Source organism: Phaethon aethereus, assembly GCF_964289735.1.
Source record: "Phaethon aethereus genome assembly, chromosome: 23".
Taxonomy (NCBI): domain Eukaryota; kingdom Metazoa; phylum Chordata; class Aves; order Phaethontiformes; family Phaethontidae; genus Phaethon; species Phaethon aethereus.
The window spans coordinates 1,415,476-1,427,922 of NC_138599.1; the positions used below are offsets into that span (position 1 = coordinate 1,415,476).

The 12,447-nt window shown below is 43.6% G+C and overlaps 1 protein-coding gene across 2 annotated transcripts in view; it reads right to left on the bottom strand.

Moving 5' to 3' along the window:
- Positions 1–10,039, bottom strand: part of NCAM1 (neural cell adhesion molecule 1) — a 154,868-nt gene extending 144,829 nt beyond the window's left edge. For both annotated transcript variants that reach the window (XM_082010007.1, XM_082010008.1), the window contains exon 1: positions 9,393–10,039. In XM_082010007.1, coding sequence (XP_081866133.1) covers positions 9,393–9,444 — 52 coding nt within the window. In that variant the 5' untranslated portion in view covers positions 9,445–10,039. The remainder of the gene's footprint in view (positions 1–9,392) is intronic.
- Between the last annotated feature and the right edge of the window lie 2,408 nt (positions 10,040–12,447).

Here is a 12,447-nt window from a genome sequence, read left to right on the forward strand (position 1 = left end):
TCATAACAATGCCACAGCTTGCACAACAATTCAATGACTAAATATTAAGGCAGCTATCATTAAAATGCATCACAGATGGAAAAATAACATCAACGTTAGTTGTATATATTATTTGCTACTATACTTAACCTCTACACACTGGAAGTGCAATGTGCTTTATAGAAGCATATGAAGAAAACAAACGTGTAAAGTAGTAGAAACTGTATTGCATAGATGGTTTAGGGGTTTTTTTTTTTTCCTTCTGACTGTAGATGTGGTAACTGCAACAACATACAGGCAAAGCTTTGATACATTATGAAAATCTTTCCATTTCTACCCTAAAATATATGCACTTGCACACATAAATCATAAACCCAACCATTCTCACTAAAATACAAAAAACTGTGGAAATTTATCAGAAAAATGCTCTTCCCGTCTTCTTGCATTAATAGCGTTACCCAATTTACAAAAAAAATTCCTCATATTCACAACAAAAAAACCCATTCTGTTCAGCTAACAAGATATCACTTAGTATTACAGACAGCAATGATAAAAACACCAAGAGCTCCGTTCCTGTGTTTAACTTCTGGAAATACTTTTTCAAGTTAAAAATCAACCTTACCCCAGCCAGAACATCAACACTCAAGACTTCTCTTCTGTCTTCAGTTCATAGAGTGTTTCGAAAACTCCTACTGGTTCTCATATTACTTCACTCGGAACCTTGTGAATTTCACATTAAAAGGAAGCTATCTGATATTTTTCTAGTAGAACAAAATTAAGTTATTTCAGTGTAAGAAAATGCGCCCAAGGAATTGATAATGCAAGGATAAGCAACAAAGATACCAAGGACCTGAGGAAACAATAGAGCTCTATATTATTGATTAAACACAAACGTGTGATAACATGTTTGGATTGGGGAAGTACAGTAATTAGATTAGACGTCTGAGCTGCAGTTTCTCCCTCCAACAGACGTCTTTATTTCTCCATTGCCTTCAGCAGAAAAAAATGTCACCACAGGAATAGATTAGGTTTCACCTGTACTTAGAACGGAAGCTGTTGATAACACTACTTGTAACCAGCACAATCACAGACTCAACTTGCGGGCCAATACTCTTACTCATTGTACCACAGCGCCTTTCAAAATAAAATTACCACTATAGTGTACTACATAAAGAGTATACACACACACATATCTTTTATCTGTACATCTTCTCATTTAGGATACCAAGCAAAATACTTTGACAGCTATGACTCATCAAATCATCTCTACCATTTCCCTAAAGCTCATGTTTCAAAATCTCAGAATAAAAATTCTTTAGTTTTTTTGAGACTGTCAAACATCTTCCTTACTTTTACAGTAGACATCCTTGAATAAGCAACGGAAAAGCTCACCTTTCCTGGATTTGCATCCAGGACAGGAAGAGTACAAAGGTAGCAAGACTCATTAACATGTCACCCCACATTGCTCCAATGTAACAGTTGAAGTAATGTAAAGTCACATTACCAAAAGAGTGATGTAGGCCTAAGAAATCTTGTTATTCCAAAATTTACACAACCTGAACATTTCCCCAGTCTTTACATCTTCCACATGTTTTCCAAAGGTATCAACGCCTAGAGTTTTGGCCACTGTATTCATAATACGCAAACATTAAACACTTCACCAACATTTTGTTTTGAACCCTAATTGCCTGATAATCCACAGAGTATTTGCACATTTAATTGAGAGTATCTTGTATCCATACAATGACAAGTCATTCCCCTCTTAACCCTACCCCCACCGTTCAGACTCCTTACAAACCAGGACTCCTCCACATGAAATGCCATGACCAAATGGGGCTGTTCTTCCATAAAACACTGTGCTAATTCTCCTGCATTCAGTCTTTTCCCTTGAATGGAATAAAAACCCCTTTTGAGAACAATTCCAATATCCCCCCCTTTTTTTTCTCAGGCACACTATAGGACTCCTCAGTGCATGCACAACGCAAATAAGGCAAACTTCCTTTGAAAGAGTGATTAATATGCAAAGACAGCCTGATTTTTAGTGGGATGTCAAGAACCACCAAGAAGCATTTCCAAATTCTGAGGTTTCTTCAATTATTTCCAGTGTTTATTTTAAACATAAGATTATGCAGTAATCCCACACATTAAGACCAATTTGCTAATATTGTGTAAACAACACCAAATTGGCTGTTCATCTTTTGTATCATATTTAAATGCAGCCTTGAATATCCTAAATATGAAGGCACTGAAAAAAATGGGATTTCAATTTTCAAATCCTTAATGTACATCAATCTTCATGTTAAGAAGACTGCATTTAAAACCCGCTGTAATTAGCTGCACTTTTTAATAAAGATTTAGGGGTTTTTTAAATAAAACAAGAAAGTTTACAATATCAAAAACTAATTTCAGTGACAATTAATTAACTTCTGTATAAATATATTGCAGTTCCAGCAACATTTAAAGATGTGGGTTTTTTCATATAGTTGCTTTTTGGGGCAAGAGATACAATACACGAAACATCCAGAAAAGCCCATTCAGATTTGGAGACACTGATTTTCTATTTCCATTGTAAGAAATTTTCATCACTACTTTTCATCATTTATCACCTGGTCAACTACACTTTCCGTGTACAACTCCTCTCCTATGGAAAGGACCGATACACCATAGTCTGCCCAAAATGAGCTCAAGATGTAGTCTGAATACGGCAAGTAACTCATTTCTTATTCTAACCTTTTATTTCACACAGGTTTAAACACTCCCTTTACATCTTCAGAAAGGCATTTCAAGTTAACCAGCAAGGTAAATTATTATTAAACATAAACCAGTAACCAATACTTAAGATTCTTGTTTATCTTCAAGTTTTCAAGGCTGCTACATATTACTAATATAAACAACAAATGAAAAAAGTAAATTAAATATTTAAATAAGCATCTATAATAACTATTTTTATAGCAGTTGCTGTACTAAAAAAAATCACAGAATCACTGAGGTTGGAAAGGACCTTTCAAGATCACCTAGGCCAACAGTGAGAGACAGCAACAGCAGGTTACCCAGGAGTCTGTCCAGATGGGTTTTGAATGCCTCCATGCATGGAGGCTCCACAAACTCTCTGGGCAGCCTGTTTCAGGATTCAACTACCACCCTCCCAACAACAACAACAGAAAGGCGGGGGGGTGTCTGTTTTCTTATGTTCAGACAGGACTTCCTGTATACCAGTTTTGTTCCTGTTACCTCTTGCCTTGTCACTGGGAATCACTGAGGAAAGCCTGGTTTCCTTCTTCATTCCCTCCCATCAGGTATTTATCCACATTAAGATCCCCTCAAGTCTTCTCTTTCCTACGCTAAAGAGTCTCAGCCTTTCTCAAACTCTCCTCATACAAAAGATGCTTCAGCCCCTTCACCATCTTTGTGGCCCTCCATTGGACTCAGTCCAGTAAGTCCGTATCTTTTTTTTTGTACTGGGGAGCCCAGAAAACATGGTCTTGCCAGTGCTGAGTAGATGGATTTTAAGAAAACTAACACATCTTCTGTACTTTTAATATCAATAACAAATTTTGAAAAGTACCTATCCTGATTTACAAAGTCCCAGTTGTTTTAACAGTCTCAAAAACTTATCTATGAAAAAAACAAAAATATTTTCATTCAAGACATTATGAGACTGATGATTTTGGAACACTTAATACTGTCAAGAGTTTCTTTATATGCATTCTGTCCTGGCAAACAATAACCTGATAAGGTGATGGATATTTGTTTTAACTCAGAATAAATCAAACCGTTTCTCCGTTGTAAGAAATTCACCATTTCAATGGATTTCCAAATTGTTTTCCCCACCATTCTACCAGGTTTATACTAAATCAGGCAACTCCCTGTGGATCTCTGTATCTGTCTTGTCATAAGATCTAGGATGCAAACAGCTAAAGGATCAACTACAACACGTATCACATTACTGTCTCTAGCCTAAACTTAATTTTCTTGCATCATATTTACAGATATAGGGCTTAATCCCTGCCATTACAAATTGCTAGCAGAAATAGTTGTAGGATCAGTTTCTGCCATTCCCTGTTTTTGGATCCCTCTGTGACATGGCCTTAAGACAAATAATGCCAAGTTTACTCCTGATTTCTGTGGACAGTCAGAGCCTTACAGACCTTTAGTACCTTCGTTATCTGGAGAGGGAAGAAGCACAGAACCTGCACTGTAGAAAAAGTGAACAATTATAGATTTGAGCTGTAAAATCTCTCCCTTATTTTTAAATCTGAGGTCTAATTCTGAACATTCAGTAGAAAGTTGAGACATATTAATCTTCAGGCACAAACATCTTATTTTCTCCAAATGTTACACGGCTCCCTTGTTTCTGCTGCAAATACACAAGCCTAAATGATTACTAGATATCCATCCTAATTACTTACTTTTTAACTGTGATGGCTTAAGAATTTAGATAACTCATCCAGCTATTAAGTACAGCTGGATGTATGTGAATATAGCCCACAGCTGCTGCTTCTTCAGAGAAGGACTTCGGTATCTTAAAGCAACTTGCACTTGCTTAGCAGGATAAGCCTTCCATTGTTAGCTATTCCCCAAAAATCAGCTTTTCCATCAGCAGCTGCCTAAAAATCTGAAGTTATCAGGACTAAGACTATTGATGTTCTACATTTATCCAAACAATACTTTTACTAAAGTACCTGTAATATACATATTGCTTGTGATAAAACAAAAGCAACCTCAGATGCCAAAGCCCATAATGAGGTCCAAAGAATGCAAAACCAGAAGCTGTCAGACAGCCTTAGTAATTTTCAAATCCATCATCATCTACCCTCAACATATTTTGGCACAAGATTTTCTTTCATTTATCCTTGGAAGGTCCAGAAACTGCATCTGCCTTATCATCACCTTAGACAAATATAGTGGAAGCTATTGGACTTGAACTGTAAGTGAAAAAATTCTTTTAATCTGAAGTTTATCCTTGATTTTTATCTATTCCACTTTCTTCAGGCACCTATACTGTAAACTAAAAACCACAGAAAAATCTCATTCTGACACTCAGTAGTGACTGCCTCACACTTACAAATGCAATGTATCAGAAGGGCCTGAAAGCCCACCATTTGGCTCTCACGGTAACTTCAAAACGCAACATTCCTAATGAGCAGCTGCAGTGGGGAAGCTGCATTTCAACACCATGAACTGAAAGGGCATAATGGCACTACCGCCAAACCCACCTAATTTACATCCCTTTGCATCAGCAAGGGCTTTAAACGATGGTAATGTGTTTTCCCAAACAAAAAGCAGCCAGAGCCAGCAAACATCTGACCTTCAAATTTGCTTCTGTGATTTTTCTGTCTCAAAGTCTATTTGCCTGGTGGCTCTTTCTTCCCCTCCAGGACTTGAGAGTGTCGCGATCGAAAAGCAACACATCTAGTCCTACGAAAACATGCGCAAAGGACACCATTCAGCAAAGTGGAGATGCCTGGGAGCTGTAGTTCTCTTGGCAGACACACCCTCAGCCAAGTTATTCCCAGATGTACTCCCTGTTATAGAAAGCTATTGTAGGAAGACAACACAATTTTGTTTCCTGGTTGTTTTCAAACTTTTATATTTACAATTGAGCTGCTTAACTTTAGCTCACATTTCAGATCTTTGTGAGAGTATAGAATTGGGAAAACAACAAAGACACCATCTTTCCACTGCACCTGAAAAATACTTGAATATTTCTGATAGTTCCCTGCATAAAAGCTATAAGGCATACTTCCAAAGACAACAGCTTCTCCCAGTTTTCTTACACAGGCATTTTGGGAACTTCCTAATATGTGCCTTGCAAATAGTAAGTTGTGAATTAGAGTACAACAGAACTGTTATTGACAGATCAAATCATACAGAAGTATACTGCCCTGCAAAACCAATGCTTCAAAAGCCACCCAAGAAAACCAACAACAAACTTAGAATTGTGCATTCCCTATATAAACAGTATCACCAGGTCTATTAAATAATGAGTAAAAATGCAGGATGGCCTTCTAAATGAGAAAATAAAAATGTGCTTTTCTCTCTTACTAAAGCTATTTTTCTGTTCCTTGCAGACTGATAGCAGCAGATGTAGTATCCCCTCCTCCTCCCTCATCAATTGGTTCTGCTTTCCTCCCAGCCAGTCAAGGCAAATCCATGGCATTACCAAACCCCCCCCCAAACAAACAAACAAAACCCCTCAAAAAACCATGCCATTCTCTATTAACAATAAACCAATGACTTATATCCAATCGCAGAAAAATCTATCCTTAAAGCAAGTTTCTGGAAATGAGCCAAGAAAAGTGAGTGCACTTTCAGTCTGGAGACCAGACACAACCCTTAACTCTTAAAAACTGGGTATTCATTAAATTACTATTATAGTAAGTGTGTGTCCCACCCCCCACCCCCCAAAAAAACAACCAAACAAACAAAAAAACCCAAAGCAAAACAAAAACCAACCCACAAAAAAACCCACCCCCAAAAAAATCCCACCGTCAAGTCAGGACTTTTTGAAGTTCATACATCAAGAGGATAAAGTTTATACAAAATACTCTCTATTATTTAAGAAGCCATAGTTCTCAGGATGTAACAGAAAGGAGATGAGCCGTCTGCTGTGCCTATCAATCAGCTTCTAAATTATAAAGAGAATGTTTTAATTTAATAGTAGATTAAATAAAACATCACTGTCACAGGCCACAGGAATACATACAAAATGTGGAATTATTCTAAAATATGTAAAGACATGCTTTTGTTCTGAACCTACCACCTAACTGTCGCTCAGACAACAGTCTCTTCAAGGATTCTTCACTAATAAGCATGCACCTCTTGCCTCCTCTTACATTTAAGCAACTGTAAAGCTGTAGTTAGCATTTCTTTATAAGCATCCCCTTAGCTGCTCCCCCCCTTTCACTGACATCTCCTTCAACATCATAGCTTCCAAAGCCCAAAGCAATAGCCTTTCTCCCCCCATCACAGACTGTGGTGAGGTCAGCTGGGAAAAAAAGAAGTTACAAGCTTTAGCAGACCAATGCATACTTTAGTACGGAAAACATAACTGCTGTGCTGAGTGCTGCTTTTAGCACAAACATTGCTGCTGCTTTGTTCTAGCTATCTATATGTTTTATTTGGGGTGGGGTTTTTTTGTGTTCTCCATTTTATGCTGATTTAAGAGCCCAGTTTCAGCTGTGTAGCTTCCTAGGCACTCTACACATTCAAAATTATTATTATTGGATAAACATGTATTTGAGTGGGGCAACAGATGATATCCAGATAATTTTTCTTTGCTTACTCCCATCTATTTCCCCTTAAAAAAATGCTTTAGTCTCCCCTCCCACTGCTGAGAAAGCCCTGTGTGAATGTGTCAGAGAGGTAATAGCTACAGAATCACAGATAGTAGTCTGGCATCTTATAATGGCTGAGACCACGAATGTATGCAGAGATGGTGATTAGAGGGCGTGGCTGAGCCAGATGCAGAGCTGGCTAAGGGGAAGAACTGTGCTAGAAATGGAAAGACAACCCTCCCTTATTTGTTACATATACCCTCTAATAAGCAGTAGTATTTTTTTAAATATTAAAGAGAAGCCACATAGTAGTGCTATGACACGAGAGCTGTGTATCGTTAAGAACAGGTGTTGTGCTGATGTTAAACAGGTGGCTTGATTTGGTGACAGACTTGAGCACACTGGTGGCAATGGTCCACCATGATGGGAGCTGGAATTGAGCCACAACAAGATAGCAATTGTTACTATGTTAGTGTACAGAGCTACAGCAGAAGTAATTGCTCTTAAGGAGATGAGGAATCATCAGTATGCAAATGAGGCAGTGAGGATTTCTGGTAGTTAAAGACAGCACTGAAGCGAGGTCTGCAATAGCAGTGATGGGAACGAGTAGTGCACTGGGGTACACTGCAAGGACACAGAAACAGGTACAGGAGCTACCCCGAGCGAGCAGGGATCTGGACAGAGCGCTAGCTTTACTGAGATAACAGCAGGCGCGACTGGGAAGTAGTTACGCAATAATGAGCTGAGAAGGGGCTGCAAGAAGTAAAGGCAACGACAGTTTTGAGGTAAAGATAGCAGGGACAATCGGTGTGGGTGCTTTAGGCCACTGTGCTTGCAAAGAAGGGGTGGGAGGAGTTGGGAGGCGGTCGATGAGCTGTAGGGTAGGGAGAAAGCAGTAGCCAAGAGTGGGCGCAGAAGGCTCCGGGGAACACTTCCTAGTGAGCGTGGCTAAGGACAGCGCACAGCAAAGGGTTTGCGACGATAAGGCTCGCCGAAGGTTGGCAACAGGAACGCCGCACGTCGGGGCGGACCACGGGCGCGCTGGCGGAGGGGGCGGTGGCAGCACAGGTGTGGCCGTAGCCGCACCCAACCGACCTGTCGTCTCCCGGGGCGAGCGGCCCGGGCCAGCGCAGGTGAGGCGGGCAGCCGGGGCACCGGGCCGTTACGGACGTTGGCGACCCAAGCGGCCAACGGCCGCTCCCGCTCGCGGCCGCCCGCTCCCGATTGGCCGCGCCCGCCGCCGACCCCTCCCGCCCTCCCCTGCGAGCAGTGGCGCTCGCGCCCGGCTGCCGCTCCCTTAACGGCAGCGGCGCGCGGCCCGCGCCCCCGCCCCGGAGCCCCCCCCGCAGCGCCCTGTCTCTTTCCCCACGACTGTCAGTTGTCCTGCTCCCCTCCGCTTTTTTTTTTTTTACAGCTGTTCTAACCCCCACTTTTAATTGCAATCGCATCTCTTCCCTCCCTGCGCTCGCTGCAATTCCTGCCCCACATATGCACCGCTTGCAAAAAGGAGGGAGGGCGGGCGGGCGGACGGGCGGGGGCGGAGGGGGTGGGCACCGCTGCGGAGCGCACTAGCATTCTCAATATTCACAAGGGAAGTCGACGCGACAACGAAAATCCACCGCCTGCTCGCACGGCGACACCATTAACACAGCGCACGTAGCATCCTCCCTGCCTCGCTCGCCTCCTGTTTCCCCATCTCCATTGTCTGGGATTCACATCACACCGAAACCCCAGTCCGGGGGAGGTGGGCTCCAGCGGGGGGAGTGATTCCTCCCGTCGCACCCGCGGACAGCGGCACCAGAGCGCAGAAGCCGCCACTCGCTCACACCCTTCTCACCTACCCCCCCTCCCCCCCGCTTCCTCCTGTCAAATTCACACAGCGCGAGCCATCTTTCCCCTCCGGCTCCCACGACAGCGAACAATGTGCACGCCTCAGCCACCCCGCCACGCACATCGGGCGCGGCTGGGAGGGGGGGACCTCACCATGGGCTGTCTTTCCTCCCCCCCGCCACGGCCGGCGGCAGCGCAGGGCGGCGGCGGCGGGGTCCGCCCGATCCCATTGTTCGCCCCGCCAGGTCCCAGCACTACCCCGCCCCAGCCCTGGGCAGCGCCCTACCGCCCCGGCCCCAGGCGTACCTGCGGCTCCAAGCAAAAACAACGTCCAGGGCAGCACAGTAGCTAGCAGCATCGCAGCCGGCTGGGGAAGAAGGAGCCGCTCGTGAAATAGCCTTTTCCTGACGTTCAGAAGAAACGCAGCTCGCTTCTTTTATTCTTTTTTTTTTTTTTTTTCCTTTCAACCCCCCCCCCCCGCGTCTTCCTTCGCCACTCCTCCCCGCTGCCGGCCGCGCTCCGGCTCCGTTACCGCGCGCGCTCCCTGCACCACCTTCTGCCGGCTGCGCCCCGGCCGCGTCCCGGCGCCGCCGCGCTGACTGACAGGCGGCCTCAGCACCGCAGCCTGGATTCCTGCGCCACCGCCTTCACGCGACGGTTGGCACCGCCGTGTTCTTCCACCCGCGCCCGCCTCAAATAGTGCAGCGCAGGCCGCGCAGAGGGGGACTGGAAGCGCCGAGTGGCGCTCCCGGCCGCCTACGAAACGCGGCGCGGATCGCGGAGCCGGCTCGGCGGCGGCCCGGGGCTCGGACCCGTGCCCGGCCCGCGGAGGAGCCGGCCGGGGCTCGGACGCGCTCCGACTCGGGGCAGGGTGGCGGCGGCGGCCCCTGCGGGAGGAGTTTATCGCCAAAAAATGAAATTAACGGATTAACCGGCGTGCGGAGGCAATTTGGGATGGGAGCTCCCTGCCGGTTCGGCCGGCGGCTGCCCGAAGGCGTACCTGCGGGAAGGCAGGTGGGAAGCGAAGAGAGCAACGGGAAGGCCATTTTATCAGTCCCCTCCACTTCGGCTGGGCTTTTGTTCCATTTTTGCGTGACAGAGCCCGAGCTGGTTCAGAAATCACAGAGAGCATTTAGCAGGAGACGCGGAGCCGGGAGTTTTTACAGGCACCATTTTGCCATAGCTAAGGCCTGTGGCAAAAGCCGGGAGGGGAACTGTGGATGAAGAGATGCTCTGTGGAGACCTAGCTCTGAATCATAGAATCTTTGGGTTGGAAGAAACCTTTGAAGGCAGTTGCCCACCTTTTGAATCGTTTCTGACAGGCCTCCCTTCACATGGCTCCACACTGATCCTCCAGCCACCACCAATTCACACAGACAGTACATCAGACCAGTTCTAAGGAGTTACATGTGTGTATGTACAGAGTATCTTGTCATTCAACTTGTCTACACTAACACCCACAGCAGCAGCTCTTCTTCCTTCAAGATCTGAGGGGCGATGAGCACTCAGGCACACACCAAAGATGATGTGGATTCAGTACTGAATGTACAGAAAAAAAGGTAATGATGAAAAGTCAGTTTTGAACTAGATTGACATTTACAATCAACAGAGCCTGTCTTTTTCAGATTTTCATGTCTTAACAGTGGTCCTCCAGCACCTCCCCAAACTACAGGAATTGCTAAGAGTCTTCATTACTTGAGCATAGTATTGACTTGCTTTGGGATCTGTGAACAAAGGGATCTCTGCTTTAAGGGGGAGAACATTCTTCAGGAAAAAAAAAAAGTATTTATTTTATTCAGGTGTAGCCTACAGTCTATGTTTTCATTTCATTAGTATTAGAGAAAAGCACTTCAAGTGAAGTAGACCTTTGTCATAACATGCAAAATAATTTGGCTTAGTTGGCTAATTGTAATTGCTATTTTGAAAATGAAATTCAAAATACCTACAGTAGTTGTGAACATGTAAGGACTTCTAATGACAGAGATTTTATTAGCAGAAAACTGCCAAGTAGAAACCATTTAGGCAGAAGATAGCTTGCTTACTTAGATAAAGAAACAATACCCTTTGAATACAATTTGACACCAGTATTTCAACCATATTTTATTATAGTCAATCCATTCCAGTGTTTTGCTGTTAGTGGTCTAAAGAATCATTCCAGGCCAGATCATGTTCTTTTATTTCATCCTCTTCTGTTTGAGAAAATCCCTTCCCCCTTTCCTTTTTATAAAAATCCTCCTCTGAAAGAAACAACAAAATTACTTATTGCACTGTGATCGAAAACATGCCTTCTCCGCAGCTTTCGTCTGCCTAGCCCATGGCCTCATATTGGATTGATTATCTGCTGAAAGCAACCTTGCTCAACTGTGCCATGTGCTATTGCTCAACTCCTTCTTGCTCTCCCAGTTCACACCAATCCCCACTATCTTGCAGACTTGCATTCTTGGACTCTGTATATCCTCCCCCCGCCCCCGCCCCCAACATAAGGTCATCACTCATCCAGGAAGATGCCAATATTAATTTGAAGTTTTCCAGGTCATACAGATGCTCAGCTCAGACCATTTTGGAATACAAAGCCAACCTCTCACTAAGAGTATTCGTATGGGATAAACACCCTCAGAAGAAACAGTGTCCTTTATCCTGGAAATAGTAAGCCAATTTCTGGATACATATTAGATACTTTTCCTCTTATCAAAACGAGTACACTGAGTTTACGTCAATTATCACACAACTTTAGCAGATTAAATCAACTACTGGCTGTAGAGGAGAGAGGCCGGATCTCTATCATCCATCAAACCAGAACATCTTGCAAGACTCCCACCTTGTTTCTCCATCCTTTCAACTGCTGGCTGACAAATGTGGATAAACATAGTGGCAAGCCATCTGCTTCTCCTTGGGTCTCTCCTCCTCTCTGCCATCAACTTTCTCCATGAGCTTGCCCTGTAAAAAGTAACCCCTGAGGAAAACAAAACATGGTTTCATGAGATGTGGTCTTTTTTCATACTATAAACTCTTTTGCATTTAGCCAGATTAGTGCCCAATCATTTCCTACAGAGAAAAGAGACTGAGTTGTCATACTGTTATTAGTACTGTCAGAAATAGTTTGTAGAATTACTTCTAGTTCCTAGAGGCCTTACACACGAGTGTCTATTTTTTTCCATTCACTACAAAGAACATCTAGATAGACAGCTACCTTGTAAAAATTACATTTATAGCATTCATAATAAGAGATTGTGGGAGTGCACAGGTCATTATACATTGAATGAGGACGTTATAACACTAACTTACAAGATGCAACTGTCCATTTTCATAAACTGTGACTGTGATTTTTCTGTGAAATTCAGTCATCTTCTCTACAAAAATC